The sequence below is a fragment of the Momordica charantia genome, assembly GCF_013281855.1.
Source record: "Momordica charantia cultivar OHB3-1 chromosome 5 unlocalized genomic scaffold, Mcharantia_2.0 BLBB01000005.1, whole genome shotgun sequence".
Classification (NCBI taxonomy): Eukaryota; Viridiplantae; Streptophyta; class Magnoliopsida; order Cucurbitales; family Cucurbitaceae; genus Momordica; species Momordica charantia.
In genome coordinates this window covers 3,337,584-3,356,344 of record NW_028275163.1, presented here as the reverse complement: position 1 = coordinate 3,356,344, position 18,761 = coordinate 3,337,584, and the positions used below count along the sequence as shown (strand labels likewise).

Genomic DNA, 18,761 nt, shown 5'->3' with positions numbered 1-18,761 from the left:
TAATATTTTGTTTTTTCTCTAATGTTGAAGTTGATGAATAAAGATAATGTGTCAATCCGAACATAGTTCTTAGTTAAAATAAATACTCTCGACCAAACTTTTGAAAGTTTGATTGAAAAAAAAAATAAACAAAGAGGATATTGTTATTTAATTTATTTATTATTAGTTTTTAGAAAGGATAATAAATGAAGGTGAACAGAGTATACGACAATCATTTTCCCTCGAAGAAATAGGATAACAAAATAAATAGATAAAAGGAGAGCATATAATAGGAATCAAATTTTGTTCTTAAAGTCGATTAATTGATTCAACTTGCCCCTCTATTTGGTAGGACAAGGAATAATTTCTATTCTTTAAGCAACATGCAAGTTACCACTAGCAAATTAAAAAGAAATAAAATAATTTTTTGTTTTCATTTTCAAAATTAATTTTATATGGCGGTAACAGATGACTTGTAAGAGTATAAAGAATAATTGTACCTATAAAATTACTCATCGCAAAAATCTATGATTTTGAAATTAAAATTGATTTAGTTTTTTTTTTATAAAGAAGACGGAAAAATAAACTAAGATGAATTGGAAGGAAAATAGTGATCAACTGAGAAGTATTGCTTTTTGAGAGTATAGTAAGTACGATTAAAGTTTTTAATTGTTTTGTTAAAAATGCGATCAAAGTCACACAATAGCTACATAAATAAAGGGAAAGTTCATCGTATATAAATTTGGGACACCATTTTCATCACAATTTTGAATGATACCAAAAGCAAATCACGAGAGCTTACGAAGAATCATGTTAAAAGTGGATAATATCATTCTAAGTTAAATGTCTAACATTTTGGTCAAACACTGTTTAAAATATTTAATATGGTCTAAAAATATGAGATCCTAAATACAAAAAGGTGGAATATTATTCCATTTTAGCTTATTTATTTAATTTAATAATCACACATTTAAAAAGGGTAACAACTTCCATTGCACTTTCTCCTTAGAACTTAAGAGTTCTGGGCGCCGTCGAAAATGGCTCCATCATCCTTCGACTTCCCGGAGAAATCAAGGTGCAGCCCTGGATCACGGCCCCTGCACGTCGAATCATACATTACAGAATTATTCACTTCTTGAAAATTACTGTTCATGAATGCCGTCCTTGGAAATCCCTTTACTCTGTCACTTTTATCCTTCCTTCCCTTCTTCCTCTCATCATCATTTCCATGGCGGACGCCGCCTTCTGTTTCGTTCTTCTTGGCGATTTCTCCGCCTGAACGATCATCGGATTCGGAGAATTGGCGTACTTCCATGACCGCGCCTACGTTATGTCCGGTAAGGTTTATAGCCTCCGCCTGCTGCTTCTGCGGCGGCTTTTCCGGATCCGTACTCCGACGGCCAGTCCGACTTCTCCGCCTTCTCGACGGTCTTTTTGTATGGACCGGCTTTCTGCTTCGTCTCCAGCGAGATTCTGGATTGAGCCGTCGTCGCATTTGCAGATTTAGGCAGAGCCAGAGGGGAAAGTGGTGGCGTGGTTGGTTGGTGAGGCTTGACGGTTTTCTGATACGAATTAGGGCCTAATTGAATGTCTCCGGTCGGAAGATTTCTTTGCAGGAGAGGGCGGAGGGGATCGTGCAGGCTTCACCGGCGGGCTGGCTACACGTGTGACAGTAGCTTTGAAACTTGGCGTGGCAGGTTTCTTGGCCGGAGAAGCTGCCGGCGGTGGGTTGGACTCGAAAGATTCGAGAGTTTCGGTGGCCGGAGCAAGTGGCAGAATCTCAGGCTCTGGTTCTGAAGCAGGATTTGCGGTGGCCGGAAAAGGGCGTGCAATTGTGGAAAGACGCTGCCATGTACGACCAAAGCGAGGAAGATTTGCCATAACGAATGAGATTGTTTGGCAGCTAAGAAAATGAAAACCTAAAGAATGGAAAGTTTTAAGAATGAAAAGACAGTGATAATGGAAGCTGTGTCTCTGCAATTATTTATAGTAGGAACCAGTGGATCTGTTAGAGAAGGTGTGAGGCAGAAAATGGTGGAAAATTCAAAGAGAAGATGAACCGATTCTGAGTGAATGGAAACACAGGCAAAAATAGTAAAAGAAAGAACCTGAAATGCTTCTTCAAAGAACAGATACATTAAATGGAGAAAAATGTGAAGAACAATGGGGAAGCATCCTCTTTAGATTATACTATAACTGCCAATATCATAACTTTTTGAACATGGAAGAAACAACTGAAACTCTACTGGACAGACTTCCATCTGACTACCGCATTGTTGAGGGAACAAGGAGATGCTTCTGCTCGCTAGAAAGCACTTTCTTCTGTGGATTGGGGCGCTCAGGCTCACGTCTCGATCCGGTGTTAGTCTGAGCTTTCTCGAAGATGCACAGTTAGTCTACCATTTGAAGTTGGTACAATATTTGGTAGGAACTGGAATCTGCAGCACTTCTCTGGACCATTGAGACAGGCCAATATCCAAATGCAGACTCTAAAAATTACCTGTTGAGAGCTATAGACAAACGCATACTGATATCTGTTTCGGAGAACAGTGAGATCGTTAAAAACGACATAGAAATGTAAGTTTTGATCGACTTCGAGTTGTCGAGTAATAAGTCATAGCTGAAGGGAAGAAGATTTGCCGGAGGCAAGAAGTGAGAGATGGGAAAGTGGAGAGAAAAGGAAGTCCAAGACATGTAGTTGAGAAGAGGGAGGCCATAAGGAAATGGGGAATGAAGTTTAGACTGAAATATCAGGAAATTAAGGCCAAGTAGTGAATTCAAAGACTTTGAAGACAATTTCAATTCCAGTGGGAATCTGCCATATAAAGAGAATAACATTCAGAGCATTGAGCGCAATGTGAAGATTTCTAGCTGTCTCATTGCCCTTCTGCATTGCAGGTACAAGAGCAGCTGCCAGTGCCCACAGAACAGTTATCCCTGTTGGTAAGCAACGAAATGAAAGGAAATGCATATCAGATCGAGATCACGACGACTACATAGAAATGAAATGGATCCTCCCCGTTTCATAGTCTGCCCAAACTAGTTTCGGTGCCAACAGTTGAGACGAGACCATAAACTAAAGTACCAAAGGAGGGGGATCTGAATGCAATGCAGTGACATTATAAGACATTAAATATAGAAGCTTTTGGTTTACCTGCTCCAGCAAACAAGTGAGGCCCAGGAAAGAGCTTTCCTGTTCTAAACCAGGTATTTACGCCTCCACCGATCGATTCCAGAACTCCGAATCCGAGTAGTATGGAGCCAGCATTGAAGTGCCTATCTCTGAAGGACCCTTTGATCAACTCTTTCCTCTCCTGAACTTCAAATACCAATGCATCAGATACTCTGTTGGTGTTGTGTTGGGTAAGAATTCACAATTCAGTCTAGGGATTAATTCAATCTTAGTATGATTTTGGAATTGTCAGCATCAAACGGATTTGTTTCAATCTTAGAAAGAAAAACTGTATCAATCAAACAAGCAAGCCTTTAATTATAAACGTACTAATACTACCTGCCGAACAAAGGAATCAAATATCTATTTAACCACAGATCACTCACTTTTAAGTCAAAAGTTATGACAATCTTTTCCTAAAAAATTATCATAATCTCTGCTATTCATTTACGCTCAATATGAGTGAAAATGTTTTAATGTTTTTTTACTTGATGCTGTTTACTAAGATTTTTTTGAATGAGAATCAGATATTATATAATTATTAGAAAATATATTTCTTATTTATAGCTAATTACACATGCATTAACTAAAAAAGTACGCTAATATTATTTTTAGTTAAAAAAATAAAGTATTTTAATTTATTTGATTGATAGTAAATATTTTTTTATTATAACAATCTATTTAACATTAATAAATGATAAATAATTAAAATAAATTTACATCAACTAAGAATGTTAATATAATTTTTATTACAACAACTATCAATAATATCAATTTTTATTAAATTGTATTGTTATAATATTTAATAATGATTACTTCTGTTTTAACTAGTGAAATAATAACAAATGTATAATATTTTACCATTTATTTAAAACCCATTTGATAATGTTTTTTTTATCGTTTTCTTCTTTTTCTTCTTCTTTTTTCATTTCTTATTTTTTAATAAATAAAAAGCTTTTTTTTCATTCTCTAAACTTTTAAAATAAAAAAGTAAAATTAATTTTTTAAATCAAATATTCAAACTTTTTATGTTATATTTATTTTTTAATATTCATTTTATAACCCAATAATAATAAAATAATATTTTATTATGTTTTGAAAAAAAAAATGGAAATGGGAACATAAACAATCAACTTTATTTTGATGTTGGAAATTTTGGAAACTTTTCAAGAAATGAGAAAACATTACCGCTGAGTCATGCTAGGTTTGACGAGAATATTGATGAATCCTTAATTTATAGATAATATTTATTAATTTTATATTTTTTGTTTTAAGAATGGATAAAAATATTTTTAATTTGTTTAAGAAACTATCTGAATTTTCTTTAATTGCATAAAAGAAGACAAAAAAGCCTCTATGAAATATTTTGAATTTCAAACTGTGATTCTCCATATTTATATCTATACATAGTCTTTATTCAAAAAATATATATAGTCATAGTCATAGTCATACTTTTTTTCCTTACATATGAGGATGAAAATTGAGATGGAAATTAAGGTTGGAAATATATACCAATTAAACTATGCTCGCTTTTAGTTATAATCATATACTTTTATCGAACGGACGGATAAAATCATATTTTGTAAAAATATATCATAATATATCCCACCACATATTCATATACCAAAATAAAATGGTCGGAGTTTGGCAATTGATATTACTTTATAGCGATCAACGCTAATTGGCACATCACCAATATGTCAAGAGTTCTCATCCCCACCCCTTCCCTTGTTGTTTTAAAATTAAAAAGAAAAAATATATATATTCAATATTACTTTATTTGAATTTTTTTAAAACTCAATTATTTCTGTTAATAGAAAATTGGTTAAGCCAAAGAAATACCTCTGTGAGCTGCTGAATCTTCAATTCAGTGGGAGATGGCGGTGCGTCAATTGGGTTCCCATCAGGGGTGACCGCCGCAGGAGCCAGTTGCTTCTTGAGCTCGTTAATTTCATTCTGAATCGTCCTCACTCGCCGCCATTGCCACCCCAAGTAGCCTGCCCACAGAGTGTACGCGAAAAGGGAGCCCATAACAATTGGGTGAATTAGGGCAACTGATCTCCCCTCCAAAATCCCGAACTCCCCGCCAACAGCAAGCGCATCCTACAACCCAACGAAAGAAATCGAATCGGAAACCAAAGACCGCACGAACACAAAACAGAATCGAGAGAAATAGAGAGAGATTCACCTGCGGATCGAGGAAGAAGGGCAATGCGAGAGCAGTGAGAGGGAGAGTACATGATTTGAGATCGCGAACGCTCCGAAGGAAGAAACTGTACGGGGATTTTTTAGGGTTTTGGGAGAAGTCGAGATTCGTGGGAATGGGGGGAAGCTTGGTGGTGGAATTGGGGGAAATATGGGGGAGTTTCGGGAGGGTGAGGGTGATGGCCATGGTCGGATTCTTGGTGTGGAAACAGAGAGAAGGATGGAGAAGAAAGGATAAGGGAAAAAGAGATTGAAGATTGGGTTTAGATTGATGTGGCAACATTTGGGCGTTGGCGACTGTATAAAGTGGACCAGGGCGCGCCGCTCTGTTCGGACCTACGCCCCCACGACAGCCCCATACACTTCTTATGAGTTGTGTGTAGTATAATCAAGTTTAAATACAAGTAGCTCTCATTAGAACTCACAAGTTTAATTATTGCTTTGCATAAAGTAATTTCGGTTTTTTGTTCAAATTTTTAAAATATCAATTTAGTTATTTGGTACTTGTTGGACGAAAAATTCAAATGAGAGAAAATTGAATTCTGAATTCATCTTCTGACGTATTGAAGAATCTTTAAAATCGCATGGCAGAGAAGATTCAGACTTAGTTCAAATTCTCTCTATTTATATAGTGTTAGTGGTTCTTATGTGGACTTGGTCCAATCTCATCTTGTGGGTTGATCCAATTAACTGATGTTATCGGACATAACATAATTTAATTCGTCAATGTGACACATGTAAGTTTTATATTGATTATAAATATAATTTTAAATTGATGACTAATCATTAGTCAAATTTTATTATTGAACCATACTTTTTACTTTCTTTTTTCATTTTAGTTTTTTTTTTTTACTTTTAAAACCTTTATTTTGATCTACAAAATGACTATTTTGATCTTTATTTTAAATTTTTAACACAAAAGGTGTAAAACTTTTTAATACAAATTTATCACTATATTTTATTGAAATAAATGAGATAACAAGAAAAATAAATTAATAAAATGGCCACTTTTTAAAATGAGGTAATATATGGGGTGGGATTATTGATTATATGTATTATATAACTTAAATTATTAAACTTTAGCCTTGTTTTTTTAATAGGCTTATATTCTTTTAAAGGTACAGCTACAAGGATCAAGAATAGTTTCTTCTTTTCGTAAATTCAACTATATATATGGGATGAGATTCAAATTTCTAACAATTTAATACTATTGAGTTAGGCTCAGATTGACATAAATACACGGATTAATAAACTAATATTAAACTCTTAATAAATATAGTATTTAAACTCGAAATTGCTAAAATTTAGGACAAATTTAAATTGTGCCTAAAAAATGAGGCACGTATATAAAAAGGTCAAATTTCAAAACATGACCTTTTAGAAACAAAAATTATTTCTATAAAAAATTACGTGTTCACAACACAACCATATTTAAAAATAAAAAAAAAACTTTATTAAATCTACATCATTCAAATATATTTTGTCCCATTATAAAAACAAATATATATTGTAAATTACCTAATGAAAAAATCTTCTACGCAATGCAAACTTTTTTTTTATTTTTTTTAATTATGCCACCGTACAGTACACATTAAATAAAACTTTGCATTTAAAACTATATGATTTACCTAATTTTCCAGCACGTCGATTCGCTGTATCGACGAAAACGAAATCGACGGCCTGGATTCCCTCACTGCGGCTGGGTATCTTTCGGCCACTGGGTCCCACTTCCCCCACGTGGGCCCAACTTCGAACCTTCCCTAGCGTACGCGGGGACGACACGATTTTATTTTTATTTTCTATTTTTAGTTTAAGTTTGACGAATTTAATTAAACTCAGTTTAGTTGATTCAAATTTTAATTATTTTTCCAATCATATACTTCCAATCTTCTAAAATTTAAATATTTACGTATACGTTTCAATCGTAACTTTAGTCTTTGTGATTTTATTACTTTCGGTCATCGTATTTGACACTCAATTATTTAATTAAACCATAATGTATAATATATGAAAATTTTATAATAGATTATTCCAGTATCTTTGCATATAAACAATAACATATCAAAATGTCACATCAGTTTCTTTTTTGTTAATTTTTAATGTAGTTAATTAGATAATCAATACTATAAGTTTTACAGATTATTAAGGCTTCAAGTTGTAAATTAGTTTACCTCTCTTTGTACTTATAAGATAAGATCGATAGAATAAGAGGATTGGGTTGTTATCTTAAATAAAAGCTAGGGAAAATCGTTTTAAAATCTTATGGTTCAATTAAAATTAGATATTGACTTTTTTTAATATCTTTTTTTAATTTGAATTATGGGTATTTTGGACTTCCTCAATAATAGGCTTTCTTTGTTGCTTATGCAAAAGAGGATACTTGATTAGGACACTAAAATATAGGATTACATTAAAATAATAATAATAAATGTAGTATTTATTATTTAGCTATATTTGTGCGTGTGATGATGATAAGTTTTGAGCTACATGCTTTGTATTTGATTCAAAAAATGTATTTATTTTTATTTGTTTATTAGTATTATTATTATTATTTTGCAAAACTTTCAATTTTGTTCCCTAATTATATTTAAAACCAAATAGTCCTAGTAATTAAGTTTAAAAAATTAGAGATCATAAATTCGAATCTCTGGTCCATACTTGTTGTACTAAAAAAAAGATAAAACAATAGTTGGATGACTTAAGATATGATATGATGATTTTCTATATACGAAATTATTCAATTTGAAGTATAAATCGAGGAGCTTGTAAGAGTAGAACAACGAACGAAGTTATGGTAGTATAGTTGGACATTCAAACAAGAAATGAATTTGGGATATTCTGGTCTTACATATTTGTCCCCATCCCAATCCTGTGATAATTTTACCAAGTTTTCTACCATTTCCTTTTTCAAAATGAATTTCTATCTAGATTTACCTTAATTGTAATGTTTTATTTTATTTTTATTTATATTTTATAACATTATAAATATAGAGGGAAGATTCACATTCAGACCTAAAAGAGAGGAATTTATACTTTTTTAAGTGCCGTTGGACATGGATAGAGTTACAATATGATTTCGAGGTGGTTTAAAATTAGTTTAAATTAAAGTAAGTTTGTTAGAGTGAGCATAACTTTCAATCCACACTCTCACATGAAAAAAAAATATAAATAAATGAAATAAGTTTAGTTATTTTAGATAAATAAATAAAAATTCAAGTATTAAGTATTTGTCCATAGTTCCGTTGAAGAAAGGAATATTTGGTAGAATTCTGAAAACGATTTGAGAGAGAAAAAAAAGGAAGAAGTAGCTAAATTATAAATTATTAGCTTCTAACTCCAAATAAGAAACATATAATACGTGACAATTTTTTTGTTTAATTGAGATTTTCTTGAGTCTGAAGGTACAAAGGTTTAATTTATTTACATCAATCATAATTGTGGATTTTATTTGATGAAGATGATTCTAAAAATATTCAGAAATTAAAAAATTGTAATTTATGGATATTATCCTTTTGATTAGAATAAAAATTTTCCTATTTTATTTTGATCAATGATTCACACCATCAGTGAGTCATATTAAAGTTGATTTTTCTCATCTTACTTTTAATTCATATTAAATTATTGTCTTAAGATATAAGATAAAGTGAATATGTACATTTAATTAAGTCAAGATCAATATTTAAATAGAAAACCTTATAATAGTAAAAATAATTAGTCCCGGTGATTTAAAAACCAAAAAAATTAAACAAATTGATTTCTTTTTTTCTTTTTTAAGTACAACAAATTGATTCTAATGTTGGTACAAGTGATTGGTACCAACCATAAATGAATTAATAAAAAAGTTGAGCTTCCAATCCATTAATTTATAGAGTTTTAGTTATAGTCCCTAATGCCTTTTCCAAAAAAGAGGAAAATAAAAGTTATGACCCTAGTAATCATTTCATGACATAGCCAAACATTACTTGTACCAAATTAAAAAAAGAAAAGAAAAAGACTCATCATTAAGCCCTGCTCTAAACAACCTCCATCTAAAAAATCTCAATTAGTTGCATAATAGTTTATTTTCTTCTTCATAGTATTAGTTTTAATTTGATTTTCAGAGTGTTAAATCTTAATAATCATCGCTCAATCAAAAAGCTTAAGCGGATGGGTTTACTTCCTACTCAATCAAATATTATATATTATTTATATAGTTATTAAATATGTAACATTTTTTAATTTTATGTAGCAATGAGCATGTATATATATTTTTGACCAATACTACTTTTCTTAACGGTAATTGACATATTCTTCAAATCAAGAGATTGTGACTTTGAATCCCCTCCCAAACATGATAAAGATGAGTTTTTCTTTTCTTTTTTAACTACAACATGTGGGGTGGAGATTCAAACTAAACTAAACTCACTTTCGCATGTTTGTTAATTATATTAGAACTTTGAATTGATTAAATAAATAATGGGAATAAATTAGAACTAAGCCCAAGTAGAAGAACTAAATTAAAAATTATAAGATTGTAAGGGCCAAATTGATAATTTAACATTTTTTTAATAATCAAATTGAACATTTATGAAAAAGGTTGTCAAGAATTTACATTTGCTCAGATTATGGAGAGTTTCCAGTGAATTTAGACGAATGTTATATCATCAAAATATTCATTACCATATATATTTTCAATGTACAATAATTATACGTATTTATTATTTTTTTTATTTCTTTAAAGTTTAAACGTACAATAGTTGAATTGCACCAAAAAAATCCACGCTGTAATTTGTTGAACTTAAAAAGAAAAATTTGTCATAGAAGAACAATTTCAGTTTTTTTCTTTTTTTGAAACTCAAGACCAATTTCAATTTGAACATATATAACTGAGTCATTGACATATAACCCAAAAACTATATATAATAATAAAATAAAGGTGACATCATCCCTAAAAAGTATTAAAAAGAAAAAAAAAAGAACCATTGATTTAATTTGAAAGTTGAATCACAACTTAGGAAAGGATAAAAATCAAGCGTCAAAATTCAAATCTTATAATATTTTTCCCCACCTTTAATTCATTCGATTTTTTTTTCGAAATGCTTTAATTCATTCAATTTTAATCCATATAAACTTTCAAAAACAATTTGTAATTATCTTAACTTTCCATGAGTAGAAAATCTTCGTTATTAATTGTTTATATAAATAATTTAAGAGAACCCTAATATTGACACATTTTTATTTATCAATAACATGCATGTATTTGACTAGTAAATTAGACAATCTATTTAAAAAAAAAGGCCTTAGAATTGGTTATTAGACGATTAATAGAAAATTAGCAAGGACACCTTAAAAAATTTAGAATAATACGAAAAACAAATGAGGTAAGTACATTTAATAATATATTTATAAACTAGTGCTATACGTGTATTTTAAAATTTCAAATTAAAAATCTGAAAACATAATCCAAAAATAATTTGAAGAAAAATATGGATTTCTTATTTATACAAAACCTAAAAGTGGATGGATAAAAAAAAAAAAGTGATAAAATATGAAAGATTAGGAATCCTCAAATGCAGGAGACAAAGGCATGTTTTTGGCATAATTTTAGGGGGAAAAGGAGATTTATTAGCTAATAAGAGAGAGATAGGTTGTGTTGTGCGCCGGAAGGGAATTGGAATTGGCATTTGAGAATTGAAGAGGCGAAATACCCAAAGGCCAAAGCAGCAAAAGAAAATCAGAAAAAGAAAAGAAAAAATTAATTAATTAATTTCTTTTTGGGTGAATGATATCTGGCTGGAAAGTAGCTGCCAACGACACAGAGAAGTATAACAACAAAACAACACACTTTTATTTATCCCTCTCGCTCCTCAGACTTGACCTTGACCCTCTCCCTCTCTCTCTAACCTGGGGTTTTGCCTTGGCCCTTCACCTTCACCTTCACCTTCACCTTCACCCCATAAAATATGTTGTTTCTTTCTATGGAAACAGGGGCAACCATTCAATTTTCTTTTCTCCTCTGTCTTTAGATTTCTGGGGATTGCTTTTTTTGGGGGCCGGGCCATGGAGTTGTTTTTCAGGTTGTTTTGTTTAATCCTCATCGGAATTTGTTTCACTTGGTTGTTGCGGATTGTTCTATTCAGGACGGGGTTGATTTTCCTGGTCAAAAAATGGTGGAGAAATCTACAAGATTGTTTCCATGTTTACCAGTCTTTGAGAATCCCGGAATTCAATGAGAGCTCCCAGAGGAATCTCTTGTATTGGAAAGTCTCTGCCTATCTCAGTTCCTTGTCCTCTCTCGAGGATTCCGATTTCACCAATCTCGTCACCGGGAAGAAGCCGAATGACATCCTTCTCCGATTGGATTCGAATCAGACCGTCGTGGACGAATTTTTGGGGGCCAGATTGCTGTGGACGAATGAAGAAAACGGTAGCAGGAATTTTGTGTTGAAAATTAGAAGGGCTGATAAGCGACGAATCCTCCGCCCCTATCTTCAGCACATTCATGCACTAACCGCGGATGAGATTGAGCACAACAAGGGGGATTTGAGGCTTTTTATGAATTCGAAATTCAACAATCAATCGCATACAAGGTGGAAGTCAATCCAATTCAACCATCCCTCCACCTTTGAATCGATTTCCATGGAGCCAGATCTCAAAGAAAAGGTCAAATCCGATCTCGAATCGTTTCTCAAATCAAAACAATATTACCACAAATTAGGCAGAGTATGGAAACGGAGTTACCTTCTATATGGCCCTTCCGGAACCGGAAAATCGAGCTTTGTTGCCGCCATGGCGAATTTCCTCTCCTACGACGTTTACGACATCGACCTATTCAAAGTCTCCGATGAATCTGATCTCAAGCTTCTTCTGCTGCAGACCACCAGCAAGTCGATAATCGTCGTCGAGGATCTCGATCGGTTTCTGATCGAGAAGTCGCCGGCGTTGAGTCTATCGGCGTTGCTGAACTTCATGGACGGAATTTTGACATCGTGCTGCGCGGAGGAGAGGATGATGGTTTTCACCGTGAATTGCAAGGAACAGGTCGACCCGGCGATTCTCCGGCCGGGCCGTATCGACGTTCACATCCATTTTCCGCTCTGCGATTTCTCCGCTTTCAAGAATCTCGCAATCAACTACCTTGGCGTGAAGGATCACAAATTGTTTCCTCAGGTTGAGGAAATATTCCAAACCGGCGCCAGTTTGAGCCCGGCCGAGATCGGCGAGCTCATGATTGCGAACCGGAGCTCGCCGAGCCGAGCGATTAAATCAGTCATCTCAGCGTTGCAGACCGACGGCGAGCGGCGGAGAGTCGGCAACATGGGGCGGCGGTTGAGCAATTGCGGATCCAGGAAGTCCATCGACGAATCCGTCGAATCGAGCGGCGTCTTCTGCAGCGAAAACGCTCACACCGGAAAAGAGTTCAGGAAATTGTACGGTTTTCTGAGGATGAAAAGCAACAAAATATCTCAGTCGTTCGATCAATCTCCGCGCCACAAAGACGGTTGATTTATATTTACATACACGTGGCGAAATCCTACTGGGGGAGGAGGTAATTTTCTGCCCTGGGGTCGCATGCACTAGATCAGCAGGGCTGATTCTTAGGGCTGTAGATAAAAGCCTATTTAGAGAGGACATTATTTTTCTGTCAGATTTATTTTGGTTCTATTCCTTTTTTACCCTTTTTTTGGGTAACAAATTTGTATGGAAAAAAAAAGGGTTTAATTTTGGTCACAGTTCTGGTGGGAATTGTAAATGGCTGGCTCTACTATTTTCCTCTTTAATACAAACAACAATAGGAAATATATTTATTATTATTATTTTTTGGAGTTTAAATTACAATTTGACAAAATTAAAAAGATATGATTCCTTGGATGGGTGTGAGATAAAAACAACGTTATTATGTGGACCAATTTTTCAACCCACAAAAAAAAAAAAAAAAAAAGACACAATATAAAATAATGGTACGAAGAAACCGAGGAGGCGATGGTAGTTAATGATTGGTGGGCAAATCATAATTTGAATGGTCATAAAAAGTCAGCGTAGTGTCGTTTTTTAGATGGATCCATACAAATTTTATCAACATATGATTAATTCCTCTGTGTTTAATTTTAATCTCACTTGCCTCCCATGGCCAGGATACAATGGGCAGCCTATACTTTGTGGTGTAGTTGTTGTTAGGCGTAAATTGACATTTCACGTAAGTCGAGCCTAGTTATTGTATGGAATTGTTCTCAACCGCTCACCTACCACGATAGCGCTTGAAATTTCGTGGTTGTTGAATGGGTGCCATAGGTCAATGCCTATTACTACAGATAGATATCATACCCACTTGAATCCGATTGCTCATTCTGAGGACATACTTATTATGGGTGAAATTATCCTACGAAGAGGTGCGTGCATTTTTACTTGTAAATAATTGAGAGAGTATTATCATTTGATTTTATTTTTCAGTACAACAAATGGGGTGGGAGGATTCAAGCTCATGACATTTTAGTTAGAGATAGATGTCCATTATTGATGAACTAAATTCATATTGCATATTTGATTTCTTTTTTTTTTTACGTCCACTCAAATTAAAGTATTATGCATTTCTAAAATAACAATAATAATAAAGTTTTTTTTTTTCTAAAACTTATGCATTTTTCTTTCCATAGGCTTTATTTTTATTTTTAAAGTAGACATTTTATATAAATAGATTAAAATGAACCAAAATTAAAAATATAAACACCAAAAAGTCGAAAATATAGACATCAAAATGGTATTTAAAACCTCTTATTTTAGTTTTTTAGTTTAACTTTTTAAAAAGATAAATGGTGACTTTTTTTTCTCTCTTTTTGCAAAGGTTAGATATATATTTTCAAGAAAAAAAAAATGGATCTCGTATCTTGAGATCAAGACATAATAGAATCAAGAGACTTGGCAAAAAATAAAAATAAAAATAAAAACAACGAAGACAATAACAAAATAAAATAAGGACATGTAAAAATAACTCCCAATCAAATTCTATTAAAGTTCGGCCTTTAGATTAAATAATATTTTACCAAGTGATGGTACAAACATAAACCTCAACACTATTTGTTAAGGATCCCACATTGCCATTTTAGACCGAATGCTCGTTTGAGCTTGTGGGCTCTGATACCATATTAATATTCATGGGGTTCCATCTCAAAACCAATTGGCAATGAGAGAGTAGCTTATGTCTATTATAAACCATTGTTAAGTCCCTTCTTATATCAACGTGGGATCCTTAACGACCCTAAATTAATTCCATAATATTACAAATTCTTTAAATATTAGATATTATCTAAATTTTATTACTTTACTTTCATTTTATATGATATCTGGGCAATTTATTCTACCCGCTGCCAAAATAACTTATTTAATCAAATACATGGAGACGCCAACAGCTCGTAGTTTGAAAGGTTCATCTACCCAAATAGATAAATAAATAATAATAATAAAATAAATTGCAGCCATTACAAAACATAGATTCCAATTTACTTACCTAAAGTAATTAAATTCATCATCTAAATTTAATATTCAACTATATCACACGCAATAAATATTATCTCACAAAAAGAAAAGTGATTTCTCTTTATTTATTTATTTTTTCTAATGTTCGCTATTTTTTATTTCATAAAACTACTTTTTTTCTTTTGTAAATAACCAACCTTTTTTTTTTGGTTGTGGGCAATATAACATTGTTTATAATAGAAGCTCATATTTCTAATAGTTAACTAAAAAAAATAAAAATATGAACAAAGTTTAGTGTTACAAATCTCATATTTTTTTTTTCGTGAAAGAATATTATAGAGAATTGGTTTTTTTTTTTTCTTTTCCACATGGGTGTGTGTGGAATTGTGTTGATTAATTGAATAATAAAAAGATAATTAAATGCAATAGTGGGTGCAATTATGTCATCAGTCATCCCAGCTGTTGCTTTCCAATGTCAATTATGAATAGCTCACTTCCATCTTCCAAACTTGTGCCCCATCTCTCAACCACACCCTTATAATAACAACAAAAAATGGCTTTAAATATAGTTTAATTAGGTCATTAAATTTTACGATTAAATATTACTTTACCACTCGTATTTTCAATTTAAATATTAGGTTTATTTTTATTTGTGTACTTTTCCACCGTGATAATTTTAGTTCCTTAATTTTCATTTTTATCTCCTTCCTTTCTATTACAATTTTAACGTGACATTTTCTTTAACTATATTTCATGAAATATACAGCGATAAATTATATTAAATGATTTCGTTGAACATAAAATTAAACTTAAAAAATGTTCAAATAGAAATCAAAATAGTAATTTTTTAAAAGTATAGCGACTTTTAGATATTTTGAGAGTACATAAAGCAAAATAAATCAAAGCATATGGTAGGGGACCAAAATAACTTTTAGACATTCAACTTTATAATTTATATACATATACATCATTTTTTTAAAAACTATTTTGATGGATTTATTGTCAAAAGGTCAAATATTTATTATATTTGGGTACGAAGAAAAGAAGCTTACATTATTTTATTTTATTAGGGATTGTAATTATCCAAATGTCAAGCAATTCATATTTAATTCACTATTTTGTTCATTTGAAATGTTGTATAACTGGTCCTGGTAAGTAACTTATTTTTAGTTGACTTCATAAGCCAAATTGATAAACTTTTCTTCTTAAAAGAGATTAAAATCATTTCATGTCTGCACTTTTATTTAGTCAAAGTTATAGAGCTGAATTGGTTTATAATTAGATGAAAATTCACATATTAAATTTTTTCTAAATCAATGGTTCAAATATACACAAATTGCTTTATAAATAAATTATACTAATAAAGTTAAGTAGTTTGGTATGAAGAAATAAGAGAAGAGGTTGGGGAAGCCCATTCCAAATCACTAATTATTAATTGCACAATTGGGTAGATGTAAATAAATTTTTGATTAAATTACAAATTTAGTTTCCCGATCATAGAGTCATGTTAAATCAAATTTGAATTTTGACTTATTGTAAATTTATTTGACAAAAAATTGAAAGTTCAAGCAAAGTTTAATTTATGGACTAATTTTGTAATTTTATATGAAATTTTTAAAAATGTATAGATTAAATAGTAGTGATTAATTAAATTTAGGTATGATGTAAACATTATTAATGTGTCTGTACTGAGAAAAAAAAATATTATCAATGAGAGGGATCCATACACACGTGACTGGCATTAATAATATAGCACTAATACGTGCACATGCACGACCAAACTCATTATACGCCGCTGTTACCAATACTTTTCTTTTGCACATTCCCCACCATATGAAAATTATATGTTTTTTTTTTATCATTTAACGTTACATAATTAATAGGTCCCTGTATATCATTTAGCTATAAATTTATATTAAATAATTTCATTGGATATAAAATTAGTGTTAAAAATAATTTAAATAGGGAACAAAATAATTAAGAGATATATATTTGATTAAAAAGTTGTGAATTCGAATCTCTATCCCATATTATACTAAAACATGTAACGTTTTTTTCTAGAAGAAACATGTTACGCAATTAATAATAATTTTAAATAGTAAAAGTTAATATTAAAAGATAATGTGATTATAACTCAATAAACAAGATGCATGGCCAAAGCGAGTATAGCTTCACTGCTGAAAAAAATAAAAATAAATAAGATGTGGGATATCTTCTTAAATAATTGTTATATTCCATAGATAAATAAATTAGTCGCATATTATTTTATTAATAAACCAAATTTAATTTTAGTTTCTAAAAACTTGAGATTTACATAATATTCAACTTCCAAAATATATTTTCTTACCTATCCAAACCTTTATTTTAAGATCTAAATATTCCATTTTACTCTATTTTAATTATTAAAATTTTAAAATGTTCGCTTTTTTTTTCATTCTTTCTTTCTAAAATTGAAGAAAATAATATTTTTTTTAGCATGAATCTGAAGAAAATAATCCTTCCTTTTTCCTTAACGTAATTTTTTTTAACACAACATGACTTTGAGATGTATTAACGCATATATTTGGACATGTATTAGAAGTTAAGTTAAAGTAATTAGTGTATTTTTTTTCGAAAAAGGAGTAATTAGTCATTTGTGTATGATTGATTAAATAGAAAATAATATTAAACAGTAAAGTAATTACTTGGTGAAATAAGTATTTTGAAAGTTTATTGCTAGAATAATAATTATTTTAAAATTAAGTAAAATGAAATTTAAACCTAAACTACAGTTGTTGGTCTCCCTGTCTGAAAATCATCTCTTCGTGGACCTGCGAAAGCAAAATCGGAGCAGAGCTTCAGACGAAAAGCCGAGAATGAGCAGCAATGGCGGAGTTACGTCCATTGACGAAGCTCAGTGAACAGCGATGGCCGAACAAGAACACTGAGAACAGATAAGATTCCAAACCTAAAATTAGTGGCTGAAAATCTCTTCTTATCTCCATGGAGACGAAATGAAATTTCAGATTCACCCAAACCCTAGCGCTTCCCCTTCGAATTTGCCCTCTCTCTCTCTCTCTACGTCTTCCATGGATGCCCTAACGAGCTCTGTATCAACCCTCAGAGTTCCATCGACTCTCCACTCATCATCGCGCGATTTCTTCAACTTCAAAAACTCCGCCCATCTTCCTCATCGTTCCTCCTCTAGCAGATCCAATTCGATCTCCAAACCGCCAAATTTTCTCTCTACCCACAAGCCTCTTCAGCCGCTTCCCTTCTCCCCCTCCCCCCGCCGCTCCTCCTCCCCGGTCCTCCACCGCCGACCCGCCGCCGGCTACGCGGCCGCCCTCGTCGATGTAGCTCAATCGGCCGGGTCGATTCACTCGGTCGCGCGCGACGTCGGGAGATTCTCGAAGCGAATCGGAGGGATTTTAAACGACCCGTTCGTGGGGGAGGAAGAGAAGGGGGGATTGGTGAGAGAAATTGCAGCGAAGGGAGGGTTTCAGAGGCCGGTGGTGAGGCTGACGAAGATGTTGATTGAGAAGAAGAAATTGGGGATTTTGAAAGAGGTGTTGAGCGAATTCGAGAGGATTTATGATCAGCTTTGTGGGACTGAGGTGGTTATGGTTTCTTCGAGTAGAAAAATGGAGGAAGAGGAGTTGTTTGGGATTGCTAAGAATGTGCAGAGCCTCACCGGGGCTGCCAAGGTGAAGATTAGAAGCTTCGTTCATGGCGGATTAATGGCGTAGATAAATTAGCTAGCTAGAGAAGATTGTAATTCATGAACAATTGCAGAAGCTTTCAAGTTCTTGTTTGGTCAGTTTGAGATTCATATGAATCAGAAAAAGTATAAGCTTTCAATGGAAGTGCTTTTAGTCTACAAGTATAAGCTTTTGATGGAAGTGCTGAAAATTTAACCCAACCATGAATATTATGATGGAACTCTTAAAACTATCCAACCAAGTTGAAACGA

General features: G+C 32.4%; 3 protein-coding genes and 1 non-coding gene across 4 annotated transcripts; 2 read left to right on the top strand and 2 right to left on the bottom strand.

Moving 5' to 3' along the window:
* Positions 1-790: 790 nt before the first annotated feature.
* Positions 791-1,936, bottom strand: LOC111016407 (uncharacterized). Its single transcript, XR_015791020.1, has one exon. It is a non-coding gene; the product is annotated as an uncharacterized LOC111016407 (transcript).
* A 138-nt stretch (positions 1,937-2,074) lies between these two features.
* Positions 2,075-5,662, bottom strand: LOC111016406 (plant/protein). The gene is made up of 4 exons (XM_022291806.2): positions 5,340-5,662; positions 4,994-5,254; positions 3,134-3,293; positions 2,075-2,916 (listed from the first exon to the last, which is right to left on the bottom strand). Exons 1-4 carry the CDS (start codon positions 5,637-5,639, stop codon positions 2,738-2,740), a joined length of 900 nt encoding a protein of 299 aa, XP_022147498.1. The 5' UTR covers positions 5,640-5,662; the 3' UTR covers positions 2,075-2,737.
* A 5,501-nt stretch (positions 5,663-11,163) lies between these two features.
* Positions 11,164-13,152, top strand: LOC111016276 (P-loop containing nucleoside triphosphate hydrolases superfamily protein). Its single transcript, XM_022291591.2, has one exon. It carries the CDS (start codon positions 11,396-11,398, stop codon positions 12,839-12,841), a length of 1,446 nt encoding a protein of 481 aa, XP_022147283.2. The 5' UTR covers positions 11,164-11,395; the 3' UTR covers positions 12,842-13,152.
* Positions 13,153-17,573: 4,421 nt separating this feature from the next.
* On the top strand, positions 17,574-18,671 carry LOC111016400 (ATP synthase delta chain, chloroplastic). The gene has a single exon (XM_022291798.2). It carries the CDS (start codon positions 17,803-17,805, stop codon positions 18,535-18,537), a length of 735 nt encoding a protein of 244 aa, XP_022147490.1. The 5' UTR covers positions 17,574-17,802; the 3' UTR covers positions 18,538-18,671.
* Positions 18,672-18,761: the final 90 nt, after the last annotated feature.